The sequence below is a fragment of the Scheffersomyces spartinae genome (genome assembly GCF_019049425.1).
Source record: "Scheffersomyces spartinae strain ARV_011 chromosome Unknown scaffold_25, whole genome shotgun sequence".
Taxonomy (NCBI): Eukaryota; Fungi; Ascomycota; class Pichiomycetes; order Serinales; family Debaryomycetaceae; genus Lizanozyma; species Lizanozyma spartinae.
Window position 1 is genome coordinate 85,086 of NW_025065072.1, and position 27,270 is coordinate 112,355.

The 27,270-nt window shown below is 39.1% G+C and overlaps 9 protein-coding genes and 2 non-coding genes across 11 annotated transcripts; 5 read left to right on the forward strand and 6 right to left on the reverse strand.

Moving 5' to 3' along the window:
- Positions 1-113: 113 nt before the first annotated feature.
- BUD22 (Bud22p) lies at positions 114-1,394 on the forward strand (the record flags this gene model as incomplete). Its single annotated transcript, XM_043193677.1, has 1 exon — positions 114-1,394. The coding sequence occupies one exon, from the start codon at positions 114-116 to the stop codon at positions 1,392-1,394; it is 1,281 nt and encodes a 426-aa protein (XP_043047213.1).
- Positions 1,395-1,417: 23 nt separating this feature from the next.
- On the reverse strand, positions 1,418-2,728 carry KQ657_002931 (uncharacterized protein; the record flags this gene model as incomplete). The annotated part of the gene is made up of 1 exon (XM_043193678.1): positions 1,418-2,728. One exon carries the CDS (start codon positions 2,726-2,728, stop codon positions 1,418-1,420), a length of 1,311 nt encoding a protein of 436 aa, XP_043047214.1.
- A 1,802-nt stretch (positions 2,729-4,530) lies between these two features.
- KQ657_002932 lies at positions 4,531-4,604 on the forward strand. The gene has a single exon. It is a non-coding gene; the product is annotated as a tRNA-Asn (tRNA).
- A 24-nt stretch (positions 4,605-4,628) lies between these two features.
- KQ657_002933 lies at positions 4,629-4,701 on the forward strand. Its single transcript has one exon. It is a non-coding gene; the product is annotated as a tRNA-Thr (tRNA).
- A 132-nt stretch (positions 4,702-4,833) lies between these two features.
- HGT17 (Hgt17p) lies at positions 4,834-6,609 on the reverse strand (the record flags this gene model as incomplete). Its single annotated transcript, XM_043193679.1, has 1 exon — positions 4,834-6,609. The coding sequence occupies one exon, from the start codon at positions 6,607-6,609 to the stop codon at positions 4,834-4,836; it is 1,776 nt and encodes a 591-aa protein (XP_043047215.1).
- Positions 6,610-8,248: 1,639 nt separating this feature from the next.
- Positions 8,249-10,639, forward strand: KQ657_002935 (uncharacterized protein; the record flags this gene model as incomplete). The annotated part of the gene is made up of 2 exons (XM_043193680.1): positions 8,249-8,253; positions 9,106-10,639. The coding sequence occupies 2 exons, from the start codon at positions 8,249-8,251 to the stop codon at positions 10,637-10,639; spliced, it is 1,539 nt and encodes a 512-aa protein (XP_043047216.1).
- Positions 10,640-10,765: 126 nt separating this feature from the next.
- On the reverse strand, positions 10,766-11,935 carry KQ657_002936 (uncharacterized protein; the record flags this gene model as incomplete). The annotated part of the gene is made up of 1 exon (XM_043193681.1): positions 10,766-11,935. The coding sequence occupies one exon, from the start codon at positions 11,933-11,935 to the stop codon at positions 10,766-10,768; it is 1,170 nt and encodes a 389-aa protein (XP_043047217.1).
- Positions 11,936-12,098: 163 nt separating this feature from the next.
- On the reverse strand, positions 12,099-15,278 carry RAT1 (ssRNA exonuclease; the record flags this gene model as incomplete). Its single annotated transcript, XM_043193682.1, has 1 exon — positions 12,099-15,278. The coding sequence occupies one exon, from the start codon at positions 15,276-15,278 to the stop codon at positions 12,099-12,101; it is 3,180 nt and encodes a 1,059-aa protein (XP_043047218.1).
- Positions 15,279-15,673: 395 nt separating this feature from the next.
- Positions 15,674-21,265, forward strand: KQ657_002938 (uncharacterized protein; the record flags this gene model as incomplete). The annotated part of the gene is made up of 1 exon (XM_043193683.1): positions 15,674-21,265. One exon carries the CDS (start codon positions 15,674-15,676, stop codon positions 21,263-21,265), a length of 5,592 nt encoding a protein of 1,863 aa, XP_043047219.1.
- Positions 21,266-21,413: 148 nt separating this feature from the next.
- On the reverse strand, positions 21,414-22,142 carry DAG7 (Dag7p; the record flags this gene model as incomplete). The annotated part of the gene is made up of 1 exon (XM_043193684.1): positions 21,414-22,142. The coding sequence occupies one exon, from the start codon at positions 22,140-22,142 to the stop codon at positions 21,414-21,416; it is 729 nt and encodes a 242-aa protein (XP_043047220.1).
- Positions 22,143-22,809: 667 nt separating this feature from the next.
- Positions 22,810-27,259, reverse strand: KQ657_002940 (uncharacterized protein; the record flags this gene model as incomplete). The annotated part of the gene is made up of 2 exons (XM_043193685.1): positions 22,810-26,665; positions 27,255-27,259. The coding sequence occupies 2 exons, from the start codon at positions 27,257-27,259 to the stop codon at positions 22,810-22,812; spliced, it is 3,861 nt and encodes a 1,286-aa protein (XP_043047221.1).
- Positions 27,260-27,270: the final 11 nt, after the last annotated feature.

Sequence of the window (27,270 nt, forward strand, 5' to 3'; positions counted from 1 at the left end):
AGGTAGAGAGTTTGAGTTTGGGTCGCGATGACCTTCCGTTCACGGCGAAAAATATCAAGTCATCGCACAGAACACACAGATAAACCCATACAACCCATACTATAACGTACACTATGTGGAAGGTGGATCTTCTTGAGACAAAGTACTTCGGGTACACGCCTCGGTTCAAGCATACACGGAAGTTGTTGCGGTCCAAAAAGTTGAAGAAGATACCTGAAACCAAGGAACAAGCAGCCCCAATCATCACCGAGTTGAAGACCCAAGAGTTCGAGAAAAAGTACTATGGGGCCCATAAAAAGTTGACAGCTGAGTTGCGAAAGCAGTTGAAGGAGTGTCAGAACCCCGAGGTGGTTAAGAAGATGCTGGACGGCACTTTAGTCGAGAAGTTGGTTTGTAGTCGAATCATCAAGATCATGGATAAGGTGTTTGATTGGACAGAAACTGGAGTTGTTTCTTATGTGTCCAAAGAGTTGAGAGACATTGTGCATGATAAGGAACTGGAATCCAACCCACTGAGGTTCTTCAAGGACCATTTGCAGAATGACAAGGCGATGAATAAGTTTGTTTCCGGCGTGTTCAACTCCAAGAATGTGAAGACCATGATGCAAGACATAGAATGGCTGTTCAAACAGATCAAAGGGAATGTTTCTAAGAAGGACAGATTAGAAAGGAGGAAGCTCACTGGCGAAGTCGACAGTGATGACGACAGTGACGACGATGACAAGGGATCCGAATATTCTGAGCTCAATGATATGTTGGCAGGAACAGATGACGAAGACGAAGACGCGGTCTTGGATCCAAGTATCAACTATGCCGAAGTCACAGACGATGAGCAATCCAATGTCAGCAGCAACGACAGCAGCGGTGATGAAGACGAAAGTTCAGATGAATTCTTTGAGGAGAATGAGCCCAAAAGGCCGAAACATGCTTTACCGGCGTTAACCAATGGGTATTATTCCGGAGGTTCTGATGATGAAGAAGACAACGTTGATAACGATAACGTTGTAAAGGAGTTGACCACACAAAGAAAGAATAGAAGAGGACAACGAGCTAGACAAAAGATATGGGCCCAAAAATATGGTAAGAATGCCATCCATGTCAAGGAACAGAAGAAACAATATGAAAGTGAAAGAGCTCAGAGGCAATTGGAATATGAAGAACGTTGTCGAAAGAGAGAATTAAAAGCACAATTGTCCAAGGAAAGTGCTACAGGAGCCAATACCGTTGATGTAGGCACTAGAAAGGAACGTCGTGCTGCTGCTGCTGCTTCTGGTAGTAGTGTAGCTCCATCTGCTCCTCCTTCAGTTCACCCATCATGGGAAGCCAAAAAGCTAGCCGAAGAGAAACAAAAGAACATCAAGTTTGAAGGGAAGAAGATCAAATTTGATGATTAATAGAAGAAGGTACGACAAACTTATTAAAGCTGACTGAAGTCTACTTTAAATCTGTTGATGATATCTTCTTCTGTGAGTTCATGACAAGCAATTGGACTAGTCATTTCAATTGTGTATTCACATTTCTCCGGTTCACTAATGGAAATGATCTCATGAGTCTTCCCACAGACAAGAATGATTCTAGCAGATCTGTGTGGGCCATTCCAGCACTTTGAACCATTGGTGTAGTATAAGATGGACTCGTCATGTTCATCAAAGTTGGCAAACTTACCTACCAAGACTTTATCTTGGTGAATAGAATCTAATAGAGCAATTTTATACTTATAATCACCGTAATCAGTAGAGATTTTAATATCATTTAAGGCTCTGTAGATGTCATCTTTTCCATAGTATCTGTTTAGTTCTTGAGTGAAGATATCAATATCCGTTTGATACTGTTTAATCTGTTTATTGACCTCATTGGCCTCATTTACCTTTGAAGATGATGAAGATGGTGATAATTTTAATGATTGTAACAATTTACTAAGCTGTGATGAAGATTCGTCATCATCATCATCATCATCATTATATTGTTCTGACATGTAGTTTTGAAAGTCCTTTATGGCTTCTTTGACGGCTCCGTCATTGAAATTGGGGTTGTAATTGTCCATCATTTTGGTCATGATTGATTCTAAGAGGGCTATCTTGGCTTCAACAGCATCAACAGATCTCACAATCTTGTTCATTACGTCGTCACGGACACCATCACCATTATCATCATTAGTGTCTTTAGCTTCACCATTATCACCATCACCATTAACCTTCTGGTGGTGCTTCAACTTGTCAATCTTGTGTTCAAGCTTTTCCCTAATAGCACGAGCCTCCTTGATAAGACGATCTCGTTGAACCAACGCCACAGCAGAATCCCTCCTGAGACGCTTGGAGAAAGAAACAAATTGTTGGTGTATTTCCTTACATTTATTGGGGCATGCTCCGCTTTTATACTCGTCACTTCCATCGCAACACTTGTCGTAATCACAAACACCATCATTCAATTTGAACCGTTCAATGAACCCGGGGAAATGGCCTTCATTATGACAATAGAACAAGTCGGCACTGGTGCCGCCGTTACCACTGCGGCTGCAGGCATTGGTTCCTGGTTCATCTGATCCATCAGGACAATCGCATTGGTCGTCATTGATCTGACCATAGTCAATCACCACGTCAGGGTTACCTAAACATCTCCACTTGCCGTCTTCCAACGGAACATACAAGTGTTGGTCAGCAGGAGGAGCACCAATGACATTGGCACATACACCAGTGATAGCAGCTAACACTACTAGAGTATACTTCATGATGATAAAGAAGAGGTAACAGTGAGAGACAACCAGTCGTGTCACAAGTGCACAATGTATACAAAGTCTACAGAACATATATAGAGTATACTACTGTGTATAGTACTACAGTGTATATACTACTACAGTGTATATACTGCTACAGTGTACTGCAGTGTACGCGTGTCATGGATCATGAGTTGTCTAAGATCAAAAGACTAATACGTCCATTGGTGTCCAAGATCCACCGAATCACTGAACTATACTTAAGAAACCCAAACCTATTACATACAAAAGGGACTTTAGATCCATCAAATAACTCCAAAGAACGTCTACTGGCATTGAAGCTGTTCATTGATGACGACTTATATGACGAGTATCATGGACTCTTCTCCATCTTCCAATCCGTAGTGATGATCCTAAGCAAGGTATATGACAGTACTAGTACTACTGGTCACAGCACTGATTATCACGGTTCTTTGTCTACTCTTTGTTGTTTATCTGTGGGCAAACACATTGCTGTAGGTTCCAAGTCATCGTACTTCAAGCTCAATCAAGCCATACTCTTTGAGAATGATAATGATCATCTTCAAAATGGTGATGACGGTCCTGGTGACGAGGTTACTGATGACATTGAAGATTGGTTTTCAATGGAACCGTCTTATATATTTGGAAAGTATCGGTTCCCGTTGTTGATGGGGTATCTTGTTCATTTACTTGTGTTCAATACTAATGTACTTTATATGTTGATCCCCGTCATAGTGGAATGGCTAATGGAACAATATTATCTGATTCAGATACAGATCGATGATCCTAAGTCCATTCACTATCACCTAATGGGTCAGCATTTGTTTCGGAAGTACTGGATGTTCAACTACAAGGACTACTCTAGTCAATGGGATCATCATGCAACGTATTGGAGCTTAGTTGACATTGGATACTGGGATACCCTTTTTCAACGACTAGATATACCTTCAACTGCTCATTATAACCTTTTTATTGACCATTTGACCTTGAATCATCGTGTTGATTTGAACCATCTGTCTTGCATTCTACTTTGGTTGGAACGATGTCCTCAACACCATCATAGTACAGAAATCCTAGCCCTATTGGTTAAGGAGATCATCTCCGGGTGCAAAGTTAAACACTCTTCAGTGTCACAGTTGGAATCTATATACAAGCTGAGTCTAACACATTTACTAGCTGTGGCTCAAACATGGTTATTCTTTAAACCAGATGCTAAGACAATGGTCTATGATTCCTTGCTTCCAGGTAACGAGTTGATATTCTCCAGTTTAATTCATTGCTGTAAATATATCAGATCAATGTCTGGTACAATCTATAACAAAAGGACCAAGTCATCATTCAAGAGCATGTATAAAGAAGCCGAGAGAATGATGAAGACCTTTACCCTACTAAAAGCTTATTATTTGGATACAAGCCTTGAATGCATGCCTTTGGAATCGGAAACAATCAGTCTTGGAGACTCGATCATCCTTTGGTTCACTGATGGTAATCACCACATAGAGTTTAATGTAGATGATGCCTTAAGCAATGGTCAATTTAATGACTTTTTGTGTTGGTTGAAGGAAGAAGGAGCTATTGGTCTTTCCCAGTACTTATTCCGGGCTTATTATAATGATGACTTGTTTGAATTAGAAATAGAAGATCTTTTTGATACCTTATTTGAATAATAGACTTTATGTTCATGAATAGAAATAGATATTTGCTGTATACATATATTCTACGATACAATTTATTAGTGTATCTGGCTTTGCGTATGCACTCTATGATAGTATATTTGATTATCTCTCTCGAATTGGGACTTCGTGGCCAAGCTGGCTAAGGCGTAAGACTGTTAATCTTAAGATCGTGAGTTCGATCCTCACCGAGGTCGCTTTTCTTCCAAATTCATTTTCAAGCCTTTATGGCCAAGTTGGTAAGGCACCTCACTAGTAATGAGGAGATCCTCAGTTCGAATCTGAGTGAAGGCATGAATTAAACCTATATTTTTTGTATATCGAACACAATATTATAGAAAGAGAAGATACAAGTTACCAAAAATAAAAGGTAGTTACCTAAAGTAGATCATAAAAGCGGAGTTACAGAGGAGACATGGACAGCATTTAAACCATTTTACCAGGTTCCTGTTTAGGTTCCTTTTTCGTTTCCTTTTTCGTTTTCTTTTCCTCGTTGTCCTTGTTGTCTTTGTCCTCACCTTCATCTGACGAAGTGTTCTCAGCTGGCATGACTTCGTCAATGAAGATCTCTTCTGGTTTCTCGATAGTGTTGTGGGTACTTTGGGGAGCAATGTGATTTACTTGAGACAAATCAGGACATAAAATAGGGCCCTTTCTACCCACAAGATACCATGGTAAGTTAAACACTTCTTCCATTGACTCCAAAGATCTACCACTGACTTCAGGAATAAAGAACCAACACCAGAACAAAGATGTAGCCAAGACCCCGACGAAGAAATAGAAGGCACCGTAAGATTTCATGGCAATCATCATTGAAGGTAAGGCCTTGGAGTTACCGTATTGGTTAGCGAAATGTAACACCATAATAATTGATTGGGCGAAGGATCTAATTCTTAAAGGCATAATTTCAGCACCCAATAAGTACTGTACCGAATTGAACCCCATAGTCCACCCTACACCGGAAAGATAAAGGGCAGCAATAGCCGCTTTGGAAGCATGGAACTGGGATGTAGATAAATTACCTGATTCAATCTGTGCCACGGGAACAACGTTCAAGAAGATGGCATAGTATAAAAGACAAACACCTTGTAAGACGATCCCAATATAAAGAGATCTTCTTCTTCCCAAGAAGTCAATAAGGAAGAAGGCTGCAAAATAAGCGCCACATAACTTAACCACTCCCAAAATAGCAGTCATCTTCATGACATCCACACCCTCGACACCAATGATCTCAAATAATGTAGGAGCATAGATTGTAACGGCATTGGCTCCGGACCATTGACCTAAAAGTTGAGACAAACATCCAATAAAAAAGAACCGGTATCTAATGGAACTCACAGTCAACAAATCTCTGAATTTGGCGAGAAAGGAATAGTGTGCAACCGCAGCGTTCTCTTGAGCAACAACTGCTTGAATGTCAGACATCTCTGAAATGATATAAGGATGATCGGCCTCCAAGTTCCGCAACCTACACAAGTTCTTGAGAGCCTTTTCGTCTCTTCCAACCTTCATCAACCATCTAGGAGACTCAATTGTCCAGAGGAACGAGAGGATCATGATCCCTCCAGAAAGAATAAGTTTCATTGATGTTGGAATGATCCATTGTCTGTCACCATAGGGCAAGTGAAGCGCTGTACCCCAATTAACAAAGTACCCCAAAAAGATCCCGAAATAAACGGCACCAGAGAAAATACACCCAAACAAACCTCTGTATGCTGGTGGAGACACTTCAGAAAGATAAGCAGGTCCAACTGTAGTCGTTTGTCCAATTGCAAACCCCTCGATGAGTCTCCCCACAACCAAATGACCAAAAGTTTTGGCGGTTATTTGAATAACAGCACCCACAATCCAGATAACACATAAAAATTGTAGAGATCTTTGTCTGCCGATTCTATCACAAAGATAACTGGCAAGAAGTGACCCACCAACGGATCCAAGTTGAACCATGGCGGTAATGTTAGACTTTCTATTGGCCAACCAACTAGCAGATTTGGTTGTGTCAGAAAGACCGAACCTGTCCTTGAACGACTGGTGATAAACAGCTCCGGCAACGGCACCTTCATCCATACCTCTTGCGGCTCCAAGGATCCCAAAGACAAAAACAGAAAGATATAACGCTCTGTTATAAATCTCTTTAGGTGAGTGGTTGTCAACCACTCTCCATTTGAATTTAGTCTTTGGTTTAGAGATTTTCACTACCATAATTAGTTTGAAAGTATTATAATGATGGTTTAAAAGCTTAACTTAGCAAATTATAACGTCTGTTAAAGGAGATATATATACTATTGGTAAATAGATCCCGGAGTACAAAAAGAGCGGGGAAGTCTAAAGGGATTTCCCCAGATTTTGAACTGATTACTTTTTAGTCCCACAATTATAACTAGTACAAGGATCTGTAAGTCCTAAAGCTATAGATATTTGTCTTCGTATTAAAAGTTTGGCAACATATTGGTCGCAGATTCCTGTACACAGCGCTATGCCATGCATTTTAGGCTGCAACATTTGCACTGCAAAGGTCGTTTTTGTGCAACAGCTGAACGTAGGTCCAAACCATTTGATTGAGCACCGTTTTGCTAGCCGTTGTAACCTCCTGTTCTTAGACCAAGGAGGGGTCGCCTCAACCCGGAAGCCAAGACCAAATACGTAACTAATTAATAAAATTTAACCAAAAGAACACCCATAACGCGTCAGAATAGATGTCAATACCTGGGACACTTCTCTGTAGTACATTAAGTAGTTTAGTGTTTCTATCGCCAAGTACTAAGAATAAATACTAATTATGATTAAAATACATATTGCTTAGAAGTAGATCCGCAGCCGTATGTAATTCAGTACGAATGTTCTTTGCATAGAAGTGTGTTCAATAAGCGCTGGAAAAGATCAGGCTTTGGTGGTACAATAAAGGATGTTGTCTACTAGTACTGAAATGTACCCCACTTTATTACTATATTACATGGTTGTAACTGTGTCTGTACCCCCTGCCCCGCCAATGTATGTTCCCATTCTGTAGGATACAATTGACTGTCCTGAACTCCCCCGCCAGTATGTGCACTAAAAAACGCACAAAAAATTTTAGTTACTAACACCCTTACATAAGATCCCCACCTAATCCTTTACTAGACAATCCCTGTTATTTTTTTCCTATTGTGGTCGATAGGGAAAGTATGACAGTTCTCCATTCCAATTCCGTTGTCTCCTTTGTCTTCGTAGGGTCCTTCAACCAGGAAGAGTAGCAGTACCCTCCACCTTAGGTGGGTGTTCCCCACAACCCAACAGAATGCATCTTTGATTAATTTGTATGGGCTTTTGCTGACAATCTTCGGATCCGATTAGGATTGACTTGAAGCGATACATTAAATGATAAATTGAGCCTTTCTTTTCACCATATTGTCTCCCTATACCATAAAAATACTAATTGGTTCATATTGGCCCCACTTCCCCCCCTCTTGTGGGGTGAAGGGTGCCCGTTGATTCCCGGGTGGGCTTGGTATGGCCTTCAGCCTTCGCTACCAATGGCATTACACTAGTTGAAAATACAGAAGAAAGGTGGAAGGCAGGTAAAATTTGGGAATCACTCTCTATGTTGATATCTTTTTTTATCACAGGTGATTCAACATTGCAAGATGCCAGGTATCGATAGCTATACTACTTATAATTAGCTGCTTTGATGGGTGCGACCGGAACAATTGCTATTATGTACGTCGTTTAGTATCGGATAAATTATGCAGTAACGATGATCATCGCACATTAATTCATCTCGACGCTTATCAAATAATGAATACTCGTAAGACACTGATAAGGATGCCCTGAACCACTTACCAATTGTGGAATGCATTTTACGATGAGGTGCACCTCCTCGGATCAACTTACACTACTACAAATAGATTTAGCTTGAGTACAACGATACGTTTGTAAAGCTACAATTGCAACCAAAAGTTGAGTACAATAGATGATTTTTTAAAGAGTGCATTATGCTCCTTAATGTCGGCAGATGCGCATCGTACAAGAGTACCTTCAGCTAAGTTTTCTTTAACAAAACGACTTCACAACCTTATACATCTGTTAAAAAGGGGGGAAGTTCTTAAAAATGTCACTCAAGAACAATCTAGACTGATTGCTATTAATGAACAACTAATGGCATTTGTATGGTTCATGCAGTTACAGAATATTATAGTGTTACTGTTGCGGAAAAATACACCACCTGAGCGGATAACACATGTTTGTAACTATTAAATGCATAATCTGCAGACTTTTGCTATGTGCAGTCCGTGATCTTTCGCCTATTGCACTTTTCATGACTCAACATGACACTCTTACAATCTTATATATACATTTGTATCCCACCTTTAAGATGCTGAACATCACATAACACAAAGGTTTCTGTGGAAAACAATATCGAAAATAGATACGCCTTTACGCATTAATAGAGTTTAAATAAAATTTTCACTTTGCAGCCATAGTAATGTCTGGGAGTGATTCAAGATTCATAAACGCACACACTGTGCATCCAATTCCCTTGCAGTATATGCTTGCTTCGGGATCTGGGTCGTCGGTATCAATGAATATGAACATGAGAAAGGGACGGCCCTATTACAGTCCACTGGCGACGCCAGTTAGTACAACAACAGAACTGAATCCACTGTCACTACCAACACTGGATGATGAGGACAACATTTATATTAATTTCAACAAGAACAGAGGCAAGTTACCTTCCACAAATTCTTTCATATCAGCAGAATCTGATTCCACTGTCGTGGAAGAACAACCCAAAAAGCTTAAAGGTGAGCCAAAAGAAGTTGAAAGAACAACCGAATACCCTGAAGCTCCTCATTCGTTGTTCACCAACAGAGAGAAGTACTTCATCGTGGTAATAAGTGGTATGTGCGGTTGCTTCTCAAGCATTTCCTCGCCAATTTATTTGCCTGTGTTGCCTATAATGGAAAAGAAGTTTGGAGTTTCCGAAGAACAGATGAACATCACTGTGGTGGTATATTCAATCTTTCAGGGGTTATCACCAGTTGTGTTTTCCAACTTTTCAGATATCTTTGGAAGAAGAATCATTATCCTAATATGTATGATGATTTACATATGTGCCAATGTCGGTCTAGCACTTAATTCTTCCTTTGGAGGGTTGGTATTTTTGAGATGTCTTCAAGCTTTTGGTATATCACTGACATTTTCTATTTCAAGCGGGATTGCCAGTGATATGACTACCAAAAGTAATAGAGCGGGATTCATAGGACTAGCATCAGGGTTATCGTTACTTGGACAAGCATTTGGTGCATTATTGGGAGGACTTATTTCTTCTGCTTTCAATTGGAGAGCCATCTTTTGGTTCTTAACTATCGGTGCAGGTGTAACGCTAATCATCGTGTTAATTTGCTTACCAGAAACAGCAAGAAATATCGTAGGAAACGGTGCAACCTTACCGGAGAAAAGAACATTCATTTCAGTGGCTCCTATTATGCATCTTCCCAATATTAAGAGAAGAAGAGAAATAACAGAGAATGTAAAGGTTGATCATCCAAAAATAGATTTCCTAGCACCATTCAAAATCATGGCTTCTTTGCCAGTGATTCTTATTCTTATACCTTCGTCTATATGTTATGCATTATGGCTTATGATGCTAACCACAATGTCCACCTCCTTAACTAAAAAGTACAATTATACTCTTATTCATGTTGCCTTGGCATATATTCCAAGTGGGATTGGGGGTTTAACCGGTTCCATCACCATAGGAAGACTTCTTAATTGGCAATACAAATTAAGATACAAGAAGTACTTGAACGATGTGCAATCCTTCAAAGACAGATCAACAGTTAACGTCAGAAACCAATGCGTCAAATTCAATATCTTCAAGGCTAGACTTTATTTGGCTATGGTACCTGTTTCACTTTGCGTTATTGGCTCCTTGATTTTAGGTTGGTCGATTGAATATAAGCTTCCAGTTGCTTTAATAATGTTTTCCACATTCATTATATCCTTTGGAGCCATGAACTTCTTAACTATTTCCACTACTGTGTTGGTAGATCTTCATCCAGGGAACTCATCTGCTTCGTCTTCCTGCGTCAACTTGACCAGATGCTTAACTGCAGCTGTGTTTGTGGCTGTTCTTTCTTCCATGTCAACCACCATGACAATAGGAGGATGCTATACTTTCATGGCTGGGCTTGTGGGTTTCTGCAGCTTAACCATTGTGTATATCATATATAAGTCGGACAAATGGATATAGGAGTTAATAATTAATATGCACTTTCTTTTGAAATTAATTGTTGCAAATTCTGAAAAGTTGGTGCTAGGGTCTCGTTACTTTATTGTTCATAAAAACCAGCAATTTCATAAAAATGTCCTAACCCACTTAACTCACCACAAACAAGTCCCAACCATTAATATGGTTTCCAGAAAACAGTACAGAAACATGACTACCAGAATCAGAACCGGGTACATTTACAATACTCCCATCCACACAGAATCTAGAATTGCTAACACCACCATCCAATTGTAAGTCAAGCTTATCCTCCCTTGTAAGCTTCCTGTAGATGACATTTTCATTGGTCGTGTGTTTGCCGTTATCATAGACCTGATTCATTATCGAAAGAATGTCTTGATTCTTATTGAAAGCCACAAGATACAACTCATCCTTCATAATATCACCATCAGGCAGAATGACAAAGGTCTTTTCAAACTTCCTAGCTGGTGTCACTAACCAATATCCATATTGAGTAATGTCTATAGCAGTGTCATTGACAGATGTCGTAGCCTCGTACACTTCTTTGCTAGCTAAGTTCTTCATAGCAGCCATCTTAAACCGGGCAACTCCAAACTTCCGAAGCATTGGCGTATCACTATCAGCCACAATGGCTGCATGGAATGCCCACGATAATACTACAAGAAACCGTAACGGTGTTGTCAAGTCTCTGACTTTAGTGTTCTCCAAAGTGAGGTAAGAACCAGGGGGAAATTTGACTTCATAAGTGTAAAGTGGCTTGATGGATGTATCGTGACTGAAAAGCTTCTTAAGGGCTACAACAACTTCATCAAACTCAAACGACAACAGAAGACTGTTCCCCGTTCCTACCGGAATAGGAAAGATCACCAACTGAGTAGCATCCTGTCCTCCCCCTTTTTCATTCCCTTCAATATTCAAGCCATTTACAAATTCGTTTATAGAAGTGTCTCCACTGAGGAAGATCAAGAGCGCTGGGTCCCTGGGAAACCTCATAGCCAACTCCTCAATACTTGTAGAGGTTTTGGTCTTAATGTATTCGTGCTCCAATTCTATGTCTTTGAATATTGGTCCGAGAATCTTTCCGTATATATCATTGACTTTCGATCTCCCGGTTCCTGACTTAATTGAGTCAATAACCATAACTTTACAGTGTTTAAAGTGTGGAGGTAACCTATCACATTCGCCATCATCTCCTTCAATATCAATTACTTCCAATTGAGTTCCTGTGGCGTCTACTTGGTACCGCTTGCCTTTGTAGCTAAACACTTCCACCAATGGAGCAGATGTAGTTCCTCCCATAGTGAGTGCTGTTGTGTAAGAAGAGAATTAAAAAGAGTGGCGAAAGAGAGGGGGTTGTTTTGTAATTACTTTACTTTATTTTTCAGTTGGTGTTCGGGTGTCAGGCCAAATACTGGTGTTAGGGTGTCGAGCCGGAAATATATTATAGTGTATAAAGTAGCATCTATCTTCTATAATAACCGGAATTATGACCCGATTGGTTATAATTTTGGCCGTAGTTTTGATTCTGACCGTAGTTTTGATTCTGACCGTAGTTTTGACCGTAGTTCTGGTTCTGATTGTAGTTCTGGTTCTGATTGTAGTTCTGGTTCTGATTATAGTTCTGATTCTGATTGTAGTTCTGGTTGTAGTTCTGATTCTGATTATAGTTTTGGTTGTAATTTTGATTGTGGTTATAATTTTGACCATAATTCTGGTTATAACTTTGGTTATAATTCTGACCATAATTCTGGTTATAATTCTGACCATAATTCTGGTTATAATTCTGACCATAATTCTGACCATAATTCTGGTTTTGGTTGTTGTGACTCTGGTTGTAGTTCTGATTGTTTTGACCATAGTTTTGGTTCCTATTATTATAACCTCTTCCCTGTCTTTGACCATAATTATTGTTATTATAATTATTATTGTAATTGTTATTATAATTGTTATTATAATTATTGCTATTTCCACTTAACATTCCTTCCACAAACGCTCTATAGCCTCCTCTTCTCATTTGGTATTGGAGATAAGACTCTGTACCCGAAGGACCATTATTAACATAATCTCTATTATCATTGGGGGTTCTGAATCTATTGTAATTGTTCCCTCGACCATTATTAGAGTAAGTAATAGTATCAATATCTTGTTGAGTTAATGCCTTGACATGTGGGATATAGCCATTAAGAAGCATAGACTTCCCTCTGGTCTTAGCAGGTTGCAAATAAGTGACTCTCATATATTGATCGTTTCTTAACGTTGGAAGATTGCCCATGTCCAAAGGAGATGATAATAAACCAGCAATATGGAACTTTGCAATCTTCATGGCACTTCCAGCCAATCCACTCCTTAAAAACTTGAATTTGACAACCGTAGGAGTAGCAGAATCCTCTTCAGCTTCGGTATAAAGCTCTAGGAACTTTTTATAATTCTTATTGGCTTTTGAAACAATCAATTCCGCTTCTTTATTGGTATTTCTATCCATTTCTTCCTCTGTTAAAAGCTCATACTTTTTCTGTACGGCTTCTAATAATCGCTTCTCATCAATGAATGGTAATAATGCAATCCCCTGCCAACTCATCTTTTTCCCATTCATATCAATCTCAAAGTCTTCAGGATAAAAATCAATGATTTCACTTTCTGGATGGGACATTAATTCTCGGAATACTTCAGGTAACGTGTGACCAGAAGCAGCAGGTAAAACTGACATCAATTGTTCGTATGGTCTAAAGGGCTGTCCCAATTTGAACTGGATCCCTTCGTCTCCAACAATCTCGTGAAGATCAACAAAATCGGCTGCAAAGGGTGCATAATGGTATGGGTAATACCATTGCCATGAAGGACATCCTTGATAATAATATAACAATACCCAAGAAATACCTTCTAAATATGATCTTACTAGACCTTTCTTCACTTCGTTGACGGCTTCATCTCCGGAAACATGGAACTTGGATTCATAGTATCTCTTGTGGTAACCAGGTTCCCACATTTTCACCACATCGCCGTTGGGTTCTGTCTCTTCACCTTCTTGAACTTCACCTATTGGTCTTTTCTTGTCATTGGTCAGGGAAGTGTCATTGGTCAGAGTATTATTATCAGACTCACTAACTTCAGTTGACTCCGTAACAGATTCGGATGCTTCCTTAACAGCAGCAACGGCACTGATATTCTTCTTGGAATCAATAAGCTTCTTCAACGCAGCAGCTGCCTCGGCATTAGACATATGGGCTTTAGTGATGGTTCCTAAGTTGTTAACAATGTCCTTATTGGTAAGATTGGCATAACCATCAACAACTTTCCCACTAGTATCCATTAAAGGCATAGTAGCCACTGGTGCTAAGGGTGCTTTCTCTTTACCTTTTGAAACAGTGGACATATATTGGGCTTTTAACGCCTTATCTTCTTCTTGCATGACTTTCCTTCTCTTATCGTTCTCTTCCTTTCTTTTTTCATTGTCATGCCTTCTCTTGAAGATCTCGTCTTCCTTGTAAGCCAAGGCACCTAAAAGCTTTTCCACACTTTCTATGTTAAGATTCCCGTCACAAGTAATGTAGTCCTTCAACCGAGGTAAAACTCTCTTCCAGCAGTTCACAAGAATATCAATCCCATTGTCTCTGACGTCCAAACTTGGCAAATGAGGTAAGAAATCGTTCCCTACAAAGAAACACATGAAAACCCAGTCATCTATGGCTCTTTCCAAATCAAATTTGAATGGTAATTGAGGATTAAAGAGTTCAACTTGTAAGTATTCTCTTAAAACATTCACATGCAACCAGAGGAAAGGTTTCTTAGCATCTTGAGCCCGTAGCAACTGTTTCTGGTCTTCACTCATCAGTAAATGGTCACTAACTCGTAATTGTCTTGATTGGTTAGCGAAAACATCTTCTCTTAACACTCTGAAATGAGGTTCATGAGTAGCAAGACCCAAAAAAATCAAATCAGCATCCAACCCATAGATAGCGTGTCGAGTATTAGGATTATAGGAAGGATCCAGTCTTTGAGACCGTATAAAACTCATTAATTTGTGTTCACCTTCCCCTGGAACTGTGGCATCACTAATAATCACTTGCAAATCACTCCAACCAGGATCAGAAACCAATTTATAAGCAACCCAGTATCTCAAAGCAAGTGCAAGATTATCCATGAATGGAGTACCAGGAGTGATAGCATTAGAATCCCACAGTTTCTTCCCCTTAATGGCATTATCGATCATTTCACCTCGGAGTTCCTTCTCTTTGATTTGACGTTGTTTCTCCTCATGTGCAAGCTTAGCATCTTGGGCCGATCTGAATCTTCTAGCTCTCTGTTGGTTCATTTTGGCTCGAGGGGCTACTCCATCAACAGCGATCATCAACACCTTTCTCGGTCTAGCCATCATCAACACCCGATCTGTATAGGTAAAGATGTCGAGAAACATCTCATCCTCAGTCTCTGGGGCAGGCTTATGTTCGGGATGGGAACATGGATGAACAATCCCGTTCATATCCAAATATAAATTGTCTAATTCACCGTTGGGGTTAGGGTCTTGGTACTTAGCTCCATCCGCATGGCCGAACTCAGCATCACCAACATCTTCTTCAATGACTGGCGAGATGATCTTCGGGTACTTCCGGGATAACCACCGGAACAATGCTGGCACACCCATGGTAGTTAATGAAGAGCTAAGGAACAGTACTAAGTGTTTGTCTTCACATCTCAATACTTAAAGTTTTTCATGAGTTCCGGAATTACGAGGGTAGAAGACTAATAGTAGTTTCCACAAGCATAAGCTAACATAAATATGACACTAGTAAATACAACGTAATGAAAATAAGATAAACAAAACTAAATACATCATGGTGGGTGCGTGATTACTTTGCCACACAAGCTACAGAAGCTTATAATGTACATTATAGTGTAAGTTATACTGCAATCGGCATCATCCTCGGTTTTATCCCCGATACCTCGGAAATACCTTTTTGATGGGCAAAAATTTTAAACATCAAAACAGACATCAACTACTACTAACAAACAATATAACCATACAGATCATTCACCACAATGACGACACGCAATTGGTCGGCACGTGTCTTTGAGGATTGCTACAACGTGTTGAAGGTTTATGAGGATCTTCCGACCTCGGCTTCCTCTATCCAACATGAATACATTGCCACCATCAAGCCAGACTTGATTGAGTGTTTACGAGTGCCCCCCAAAAAGAGTACCCAGTTCAAACCCGACCAGGAGATAGTATTTTCCAACGGCGAGTCCATCAAGGTCAACCAGCAGTTCATTGATTTGGCATACGAGTTGTCGACCGATTTGCTAGTCGATGAGACCGTCGCTGTAGAGGTGCTCTATTCGGCTAACAGTGGGAGTTCAGCTGCTAATAAGGGAACTAACTATATAGGAAGCGGGAGATTAGCGTTCTTCAACAGGTTTCAATACATCTTGAACATTCTTATCTGGCTCTCGGAGAACAACAAGGTGTCGTTGATTGCCAATGATGCATCAGAGAAAGACAAGTTGTACGACAATGCTCTTGAGAGCTTCCAAGTTATCTATAAGCTACTTCAGAACGCCAATGATTTGATAGACAAACTAAAGGCTACCGTTGGACTGTTTGATACCGAGTTTGTTGATGCCATCACCTTTTTAAGAACTCAGTTGTTCCAGTGCCATGAATTATTGGCTACATTCTTGTATTCGTTCGTGGTTCACCATCCACTTAGCTTAACAAGCTTTAAAAAGTTGATAACTATGATAACGTCCAATTTAGAGGATACTGACTTGTTTGTGATTCATTTTTTGCCTTCTTTAATGTACCAAGTATCTAATCTTGAAGACAATACCATTGAACTGTACTACAAATACGCAGTGGAAAAGTTGAACAGCAATATCTCGGATTTACTGAACTTGGAGGTATTCATCTGGCTTGTTCTATTGGTCAATTTCATTGCATGGTGTAAGAAGAATGAAGCAAGACAACAGAAATATAACTTTACTAAAGACATTAGTAATCATATCCAAACTTGCATTAATCATGGAATCGCTGAATGGATCCTAAATTACACTTCAACAACTTGCAATCCCGAAACTGAAAAGGAATTAGAATGGAACGCGGCTTACGATTTCAAATCTTTGTTACAAAAGAATATACCCATTTTACTGCCAAACAAGTTCAAATGCAATGCCGAATTTATAAGTTCGTCATTGAACATTCAAGAGTCAAATACTTTGGTGAACGAACTACTTGACACTAGCAGATTTGTTATCTCTGAATATTTCAATGAAAACATTCTAAGTTCTCATTTCCACAGTTTTTTTGACTGTTTCATAGTGAATTCTGCCAACGTTCTCACAAGTTTACGGGACAACGAAGAAGATTTCCTCTTGTCTTCGGTCAACAAGAGCGATTCTGGTGATTCTGGTTCTGCCAGCCCCAAGTTAGGAAGCAAAAAGAAAGAAATAGTAACCAGATTCTCAGCTTCAAAGGTCAATTATTCTTCTGTTGATTTGGATGAAATTGCAAGTAAAGCAGAATTGGAGAGAATCTATATGCTGATTGTCTACACCTATCAAAATAGACCACTACTTTGTGAGTTGTTCTGGAAGGATACAGACAACATTAATGATAAATTTGGGTTTATTACTTGGGGATTGAATAATAATACCTCTCCTTTAATTACCGCAACGTTTTGCTTGTTATTGGGTTCTTTAGTAGGTAACGAACAAACAACGCTTAAGATATGGGAAATTTTGATGAACAATAATATTCCAAGTGGGTTAGGTATGACAAAGAAGAGTGATTTTTCCAAGATTTCAGTCAATTCCATCTTTGACTCATTAATGTATTATATTGATGCATTGAATGACAATTATAAGCAAGATTACAAGAAGCAAGAGATGATGTTAACATCATTTGATAGAAATGAGAAAAGTAATAATACCAGCAGCAATGATCAAGATGATTCAACTACTGATGTTATATTAGTTGAATTGGCTGAAGATGGGATAGTTTTTATTTCTGGATTTGTTCTTTTACTTTCATTCTTGGTGAAAAATATAAGATCTTCTCTGGAAGTTTCCAAGCAAGTGAAGAACACAATCTTCAATCGGTTTTTACCTGTAATTAAAGGGTTTTTGAAGTTTGACAATATGGTGATACAGACAAATCATTGGAACGACAGATTTACTTTGTCTGGTACCAATGAAAACGGAAGAAAGGAACTTAAAGTTGATGAAACCAACAGGGTTGTGATCCTTAATTTAATGATGAAGTTCCTTGGTGATTTTGTTGCAGATAAGAACGACTTGACCATACGATATAAAGTGTGGGATATTTTAGACCGGTGGTTGTATCACAGTTTATCAGAAGATAATGAATCTGGTAGTAACTCACAACTGAACCCTGGCAGCAACAGATACCTTGAAGATAGAGGAATTCCCAGACTCAATTACCAACAACAGCAACCATCATTATCTTCAGGGCCTTCTTCAAGAAGTAAGTTCAATGTTAGGATCAACCAACTGTTCGAAATGAACATGACAACCTTCAACACAGTAGTAGCATTCACAGAGTTGGTGGGCGTGTTACTTGAACCTCGAGACATTGGTGATTATGCCTTTGCACCATATGAATTGTTATACCCACCTGAACTAGGCTATGGCTACAGAAGTCAGATTGGAATATGGCCATATATGGAGTTTTTGATGATAAAAGTGTTTGGAAGTTCATCCAAATTATCTAGCAAAAATGACAGACTCAACCTTCAATCGTTAATAACTAACATAGCTGATAAGGCGTTGAAAGAAATCGACTGGAAATTCATTGACGATGTGATGATTAATGCAATTAGACCGCAACTTAATTTGAACAATATTGTGGAGAATGTTAATCCTGAAAGTCCTCCATTAACGTTCAAATTGTTTACAAAATTACATCATTCGTTGGCCATTTTAAACTATTTCTTCAATGAAAATACCTACAAGACGTTGTTTTCCATCTTAGATATTGGTTTGGACGAAGTGAGTGTCAACCACCAAAGCTCCACTGTTGTGGAGAAGTCCTTGTCAATTGTTAAGTCTATATTGTATTTGCAAGACACTTTTATCAAGGAATTGGCACCTATATTGAAGGATAAAGATTCATTAGGAGAAATCACACCGGGTTCTGGGTTCAATACAAGTTTAAGTATTGTATTGGCTTCAAGATCAAATTCTCCCTTTGAAAATATTGCTTACCCTTTATCACTTGGTACTAATGGAGTAGCCAACTTCTATGAGTTGTTTGTGTTTAACTTACAGTCTGTTATTCACATTGCACTTTACATTGGCTCTAGCAATGACATGATCTCCAAGACTTCGTTGTCTGTTTTGAATAGCTTGAGCTCATCACCTTACTTTGCCAACAAGCACACGAATGATCCTTTGTCTGTCTCAAACAGATTGCTCACCGCATTTCAGACGGTGGATGAAGCTAGACGGATTCAATACGGTTTTATTAATCAGTTTGTGGAATCAGAAGGACCTATTAAGTTTGATATTTTAAATTTTGTCTTGAATAATATCCCAGACAATGAAATGGGTATTGGCCATTTCCTTCTTGGGTATCAAAGCAAAGGTGGTCACTTACGGTTTGCAGAAGATGCTTGTCTAACCGGAGAAAGCACCTTATTACATTGTATTGTTGATGCACTCTGTCAAAGCTTGGAAATGATGCTGATTGTTGATTACAAGAATGAAAATGCCAACATTATTGATGCTGGAGTATCTCAAATGGCCTCGTTGACTGCAGAGGTTATTGTCAAGCTTTGCAAGAGTTCAGTGTGTGGAAGTCTCACGTTATCTGTGATTAGAGTTGCTGATGATTTATTCTTTGAGAAGTTGATCAAGTTTCAACCTCAAATCGATAGCTATACTGTTTGGCATAGTCATTGTTTCAATGGTGACCTACAGGAAGATGTTAACAATGAGTTCATTGATAGTGAACTTGACTGTGAGACGTTCTTATCATTTATCAACCAAAGAGACATGATACTTCAATACTTTTCACTTGAGTTGCAGAATACTACATCGATTTCAAGAAGAGAGTACTATAAACGGTTATTACTTCAATCCACAGAATTGTTTAATGGGTCCAACAAGGTGTTGAAGTTCTTGGACATATTGAACTTTAGGTTCAAGAACTTTGAGATCTACAAGTACGAGAGTCTTGACTCCAAGTTCAACCTTTCATACATTTTGGAGCAAGTCAAGTTATCCAAGAAATGTGGCATAAACTTTGAGTTCTTGGAGAAGCTCTACCGAGTCCGCTGTCAAGGTGAGAGATTTGTTGATGACGAACAAAGACAAGCCTTTTCCAATGAAGTGATCTATGAAGGGTTTAAAGTTGCTGACTTTATGGGGAAATACATTGGTTCGAAGGAACTGAAGGATGCACAATTACGCTGTTTAAAATCATGGTGTCAATTGATTGAAGTTCTCATTTCGAGAGACGAATTTGATACCATAGGCTTCGGAGTTAACAAGAGAGATTTTGTTGCCGAAGTGTTTGAAGCTATCTTACCTCGGATCCATGATTTCTTAGAGACAGATATTCCATTCTCCCAAGAATTGATATCATTAGCTGTAATGCTCTATGATCTATATGATCATGAAGTATTGACCCCCAAATCCGATGATGATGTTTCTGTTGCCAATCAAAGATTAATCCCGTTGTTTAAAACGTGTGTCAGTGGGATTTTAAACTCCAATCTGACACCAAGCTTAAGAAGTGACCTTTATGTTTTGGCCAATAGATTTCTCCTCAGAATTGCAAAAGACAAGACTGTGAATGAGTTGATTTACGTGTTCATCAAGTCCTTAGACAAGAGATTCCTTGAAGTTGTGTGTAATGATTCCATTTACTCCGAAGACTCTGCCCGAATCACATCGATTTTATTATTGGATTCTTTGGTCAGTTTAGCACGCAACAAAAGCAGCAGCTTTGTTCTAGACCATATGATCAGAAATAATGCCCTTTTATTTCTTCTTGGATCCATAAAGAGAACAGACGAACTACTCCAGGCTTGCAAGAAGGAAAATTCCGGTATAAGTTTGTCCACATTGGTATATGAATTGACAGCTTTGAAAGCCACACTTTATCTTTTCATTCGTATATCTCAAACCAAAATGGGAGCCTTGCAATTGATTCAAGGAGAATTATTTACCTATTTAAAGGATTCAAGTTTCCTTTCCATTGATCCGGATATCGGATTAGAGATTCAAATTGATGTTTCTTCTTCCCTTAAAAACATCAATATCCTGATGGTATTAGATACTCCCACCAGTTTAAATGATTTGCATGGCACTACTAATGATACCATTTCGTTTTATGAGTTTTTGATTCCAATCTTCCAATTAATAGTGGCTGTTCTTTTATCCATGGGTCCAGCTTATAAGCCAGGAGTTGTATTGGCCAATGAATTCCTTTCCAAATGTCAGAAATTGATTGTGGGGATCATGAAAAGAGATTATATTCTTGAAACTGCACCAGTGGACACCAAAAAGATTTATAAGCCTCAAAGTCAATCCATTAAAGACCTTAAGAAATTGGTACAATTATTTACATTGCTTGATTCATTGACTAAAGGTGAAGTAAGTCAGGCGTAGGCAGAAGACCCAGAGTCAGGAGACTACCATTTTCCCGTGACCAATCTTGGGCAATAAGATACAAGTCACGTGACAAAATAGCATAGTTTATAAAAGTGACTACAGAATAAAGTTAAGCACAAATTCAATCATATTATTATATAAAAATCTACAACCATTCCCAAGTGATATCAATTCTTCCAAGAGACTCATTAGCCAATTGCTGGAAAGCACTGGGTGAAAAGTCCAAGTCATTGACCTTACAACCTTCACAAGCGTCCACAACCTTCACATCAACAGATTTGCCTTGGTAAAAGGCTCTAATCATCTTCCCACACAAACTATTGTGGTTGGGGTTGCTGTCGACATTGTGGGCATTGTATGTCTTGATATCAATGGCCACAATGTAGTCAGAGTCTGTGCTAGTCCAACCACAGGCTCCTAAACCGGTATCGTAAAAGGTACCTTGACCGGAGTAGATGGACCCAGTGGGTGATGTGGAGGAGGCAGCAGCGGCGGCGGTGGAAGTACCAACCGTGGTTGATTCAATGGCGGAAGTAGTAGTAGCAGTGGCGGCGGACGTAGAAACAGTCGTAGTGGCCGATGTAACAACTGTGGCTGAGCTCTTAGCCACACCCAATTGAACGTCCAAAGCAGACACTTGAAAGATGTTAGATCCGTCAGAAGCGGCATTTAATATATTGTCTAAGAAACCACCAGTGGTTGTGGCAGTTTCAACAGCTGGTGTTGTGGCGGAGATAACTGAAGTAGCTTCTGTAGAATCAACTGCCGCCTTTTGAGTCACCCAGATGGTATGAGTGACCAAAACTGTTCTAATGGGAGCAGCACCAACGTGGCATAACCCGCAGGCCAATGCAAGTAACGAGTAAAACTTCATATTTGATAAAAAGAAAGACTAAATAGTAAAGGAAAGTGAAGTGTATTATTGAATGAAAGTATCAGTTAGAGCTTAAAGGAATGACTAGAACAAATAGTTCAACAGTTTACTCGATACTTGATAGCGGATTAAGTTAGTTACTTGATTTGGTTAAAACTTTTTAGAATGAAGTTTTCATTTTCTTTATATACTTTTTAACATGGGGTGCGTGCATATAACATACACCCCCTTACATATAATGTCTTCTATTTGTCCAATACGTTACGCTATTTGGCAACACATATTTGGTGTCTGGTGCATTTGCCCCAATAAGTAATGGCAGTTGACTGCGAAATGAATCCCCCTTCCTAAAAGGGGTTGCAAACCACGCGCATGCGTCGTGCAGGAAGAAAGCGCAGCAGAAGGGGGGAACACGTAAATACGCTGGTACTCGATCTCAATAAGGAAGGTCCTGACAGTGCAGACCCAGACTTTCCCACCCACCACCTTGTTATCAGGAAATAATATACTATGCCAACCAATTCATATACGTTTCAAATATGGTCTACAATCTTTGATTACAATTCTTAATAATAAATGCAACAAAATAATTCTATAATTGTTTATCGGTTTTTTCTTTCTTTTTCTTTGTTTGAGTTAGCTCCAATCTGAAACAGTTATCGTTCAATCAGTCAATACAGTTGTAAGGAAACGCTGTTTCCAATTGAGTGAATAGCCATTTACTTTGGAAACTTGTGAGTCCAACAGTTTTAGCTCTTAACCTCATATTCCGATCATCAGTAACTAATATACAATACCGAAGGGCCTTGGCGTTTTGAGCATTCAATATCATCGACTTTGTACCGTTACTATTGTGAATTTTAACATTCCATCCCTTTAAAAGTTTCTTACCAATCTCATCATGTTCACTGACAGCATTTAAAATCGTTTCATCAATATTGGATCGCCAGTTCGAGTTATTTTCTAATTCCGTAGTCTCATTAATATCCATTGCAACCGTACCATCAAATCGAAGGGGTACGATTTCGTTGCTCAAGAATAATTCTCGAATAATAATTATCGACCGAGTAGCGGCATCTGCAATGGTGGCCTCAGTAGACTTCCGTAATGTTCTCAACTCTTGAAACACAATCAACGGAATCAGAACTTTGATCACTCCATTGCGAACACATTTAAATATTCGTCCACAATGCTTTAACCATAAGTTAGCATCCAATGTAATGTACGTGAGATGAGAATCCATTCGATCTCCTAAATCTCCTTCGAAATAAATGTTGCCAACAGACCAATCATCGGAGGGAACCTCGTATGAAGTGTAAAAATGCTGCTGTTGTTCCGGCGGTCCAGACTGCTGCAGTTGCTGCTGTTGAAAATGCAATGGTTGCGAAGATTGCGCATTACACTGTTGTCTTGGTGCATTGTGCAGTTGTTGACTATTATCTTCATTCTCAAATTCTGAGTCAGCATATGTGCCTTCATCGTCAATGTAACCTTGGAAATCCTCAGTTGCAGAAAATTCATAGCCATTGTCGTCATTGTTCAGTGGTTGACCAACAGCAGCTTCTCTTTCCAGAGAAGAAAACCAAATCTCGTTAAGCTTATTGGCCGAAATCATGCTTTCGCTGGACAAATTCTCAGCACTAATAGGCTGTAAGAAATTGTTTTGTACAAATCTTCCGTCTGCCAATAAGAACTCTTCAATCTGAGGAATAACATCGGGAATTTGACCAACCATAGTATCGGTATTCTTAAACGTTTGCTTCTCAAACCTGAATCCTTGTTCAGTTCTAATTAACCCCAAATTATATTCGTCTGCTAAAACGATCGCCAACAAAAGAATACGAACAATTCTTTCATCATTGTCCTTTTCAATGTTCATACTACGAACACGACTACCAGCACCGAGCATCAGGTCATTATTCATCCCCGAAACAGAACTGGTGGAAGTATTGAAAACTGGTGATGTACCACAAGTTGGAAGATCAAATATATCTGAGTTTTTGACACCTGCCACTTCCAAATCTGTAAAATCACCCTTGGGTGCAATCGCATCAAACCATAATGTACCCCAACATTGCCAAACTTCTGGTAGAAACTCTGCATTGGAAAATTTACTCATATAATTCCCTTGTCTTAAATAAGACGCAATTAAGCCATTCAATTTCTTACTCTTCTTTACCACCTCTAAAACAGAGTTTAAGTAATTGATAAGTGATTGCCACGGAAATAACTTTCTGAATAACCACAAAAACATGCTTTTGGAATTAGGGAATTTGTTGGTGGCTTGTCCCACAGCTATCATGAAATATAACCACACAATCACATGCGGTGTAGATGCTTGTTTGGGTCCAACCAAATAATGGTTCAAGATTCGAATAGATAATTCCAAAACTGACTTGTTGATATATTGAAGGCAGAAAAACCAATCTCTTGGAGACAAAACATCAGCAAAAACCATTGATCCTTCATTTGACGAGAGGAATTGGGATATATTACCATTGTTTCCTACTTCTGGATTATTAGAAGAAGTGGTTGTTCCGCCAGTGGGGATATCATCCATACCTTGAGACTCCGCTCGTGATTTCCTTTTCTTTTCCTTTTTATCCTTGCGTTCACGGAGTGCCTCAGGTAATTCAAATACCTTTGCAAATGGATTTTTGGCATCTCCAAAACCAATCAAATGGTTGATGTTAGCAATCGCAAATAAAGGACCCTTATTGAACCAAAAGTTCATCTTTTCTACCGAGTTCAAATTTACATTGGCTGCCGCAACATAAGGGGCTGCATTACCACCTTGTTGAAAATAATATGGATTATGAGACTCATGGATTTGTGTTATCCCGGTAGGAGTATACAATTCTCTTGTGAAGAAATTATATCCATTGGAATCAGACCCAAACGTGATCCCATACCTTGTAACTAATGCAATTCCGTATTGTACTTGTGAATCACGAATACCTCCTTCACTAGCGGTCCCATCACCAATATTATTATTATTATTATTATTATTATTATTTGAAATCCCGCTGGATTGAGATGTAGCAGACCCAGTGGCAGTGATCGAAGACGAATTCGAACTTTGATCAATAGTATGATGATAAATAGTCAACAAGACTTTATGAATTTTGATAAAGTCAATTATAGGTAACTCTAGTAACAGAAGAATGTTCCTCTGAGTGCATATGTTCTCAACAACTAATCTAAGGTAATGTTGAGTTGGAACAAAGGGGTCTCTGCAAATGACTGATTTCCCAATGTTGACCAAAGCTTCCAAATTATCTTGTTGCACGGTGCACATATGATAGTAGATCTTCCCATGACCATACAAGGATTTCATGGCCACAGAGTACCAGTGCTCTGCACTAATTTTCCAATCAATGAATTTAGAAGCATATAAAGCAATGGCCATTCTTGACAAGTCACCCAACTTCTCAGACCACCAACCTTCCATCTCCAACATTGGATCTGTTAAATTTGATATTATGGTAAAACAATACGAAATAAAACATGAACAAATCTCATGATCTTGAAAGACATTCATAATATTTTTTAGCACTTCAAGAAATCCAACAATTCCATAAACCCACATCCTTCTGGGAATTTTATATAGATCCACTATATTCTTGCCTGTCTTGAATTGGATTTGATTAGATGAAGGTTTCAATGCGTTGACAAGGAAGTCATAATAATTATCCAACAACGTAATATTGTGGTGATAGATGGTCCACAAATCTGACAGTAATTCTGACGTCTTAACCATCTGCTGCTGTTGCTGTTGCTGTTGACTGGGAGGAGAACCACCACTAACACTGTTTGTACTGTAAATAGCAAATTGGTTTAGTTTTAATGTTATTTCAATGCAATTTTTTTGAACAATTTCTTCGTAGTTGACAATGTTCTTATATGTAACCTTTAGTTTTGCTGCCAACTGTTGTTCTTGATCTGTCATCGTTCTCGGCTGTTGTTGCAGTTGTTGCACTTGCTGGTGCTGCACTTGGTGCTGCTGCAGTCCATAGCCATACTCATTGGCCTCCTTAGATGACAGTCTCTGTTGCTGTTGGGTCTGGTCATTCTCCATCAATGCATTGGACTCTGACAGGTCAGAATTATTTTGAATTGAAGCCATGTTGTTTTGATTCATATTCGGGCTCGAAGGCAACTCAAACGATGACGGTGTTGGGGTCTTCATCGATGCATTCTGCTGTTGATACGATTGGTTGACGTTTCTACGGAGCATTCTAGGTTGCATTTGTTGTTGTTGTGGTTGCGGTTGCGGTTGCTGTTCCTGTTGCTTGTTATGAGACGAAGGCGATTGAGGTATCGAGGACTGCATGGCCATAGGAAACTGTAAAGGATTTGGAGGAGTTCGTTTATTGGAATTAGAAAGCATACACCCCGAGTTACTATTTTGACGTTTTTGTTGAGTTGCCGGTTGAACGGACGAGTTGATAGCTGGTTCCACAGTGACAGCGTATGGATGACCGGAAGTGGTGTTGTTGTTTGAGGAGGATATATCTGGATTACTATTGTTATTAGGAGTAGTATTAGTATTATTAATAGTGGTATTTATCATTAAGGAATATGACAGGTCAGATCAGATCAAAACACAATCAACAAAAACAGACCAATCAATCAATCAGTCAGTCAGTCAGTCAATCAATCAATCAGTCAGTCAGTCAATCAATCAATCAATCAGTCAATCAATCAGCCAATCAATCAACCATTCACTATCACCAAATGAATCAATGAATCAATCGGATATAAACAAATGACCACCTTGTTATAACCTGTAACAATAAAGTAGCAGATAGGTAATATTTATATGACGATGGTGATAGATGATACGTAATAATATGATACGTAACAATATGATAGGTAATATGTTTTAAATCTATTACGGAGCCGCCCTACTATACGAAAGATCTACCGCTCTATCTCGTCTAAGAATAAGGAGAATAGCTTGTGAGTGTGTCCAGTCCTAAAAATGTGTGTTGGAAGATTTCTATGGTGGATGCTCGGACATCAGTGGATAGTGCGGAAATAGTATAGAGTGGGGAGCTATCGCACTAAGACATGATCAGCACGACAGAGACAGCTACAGTGTATGTATACCGCATGATACATATAT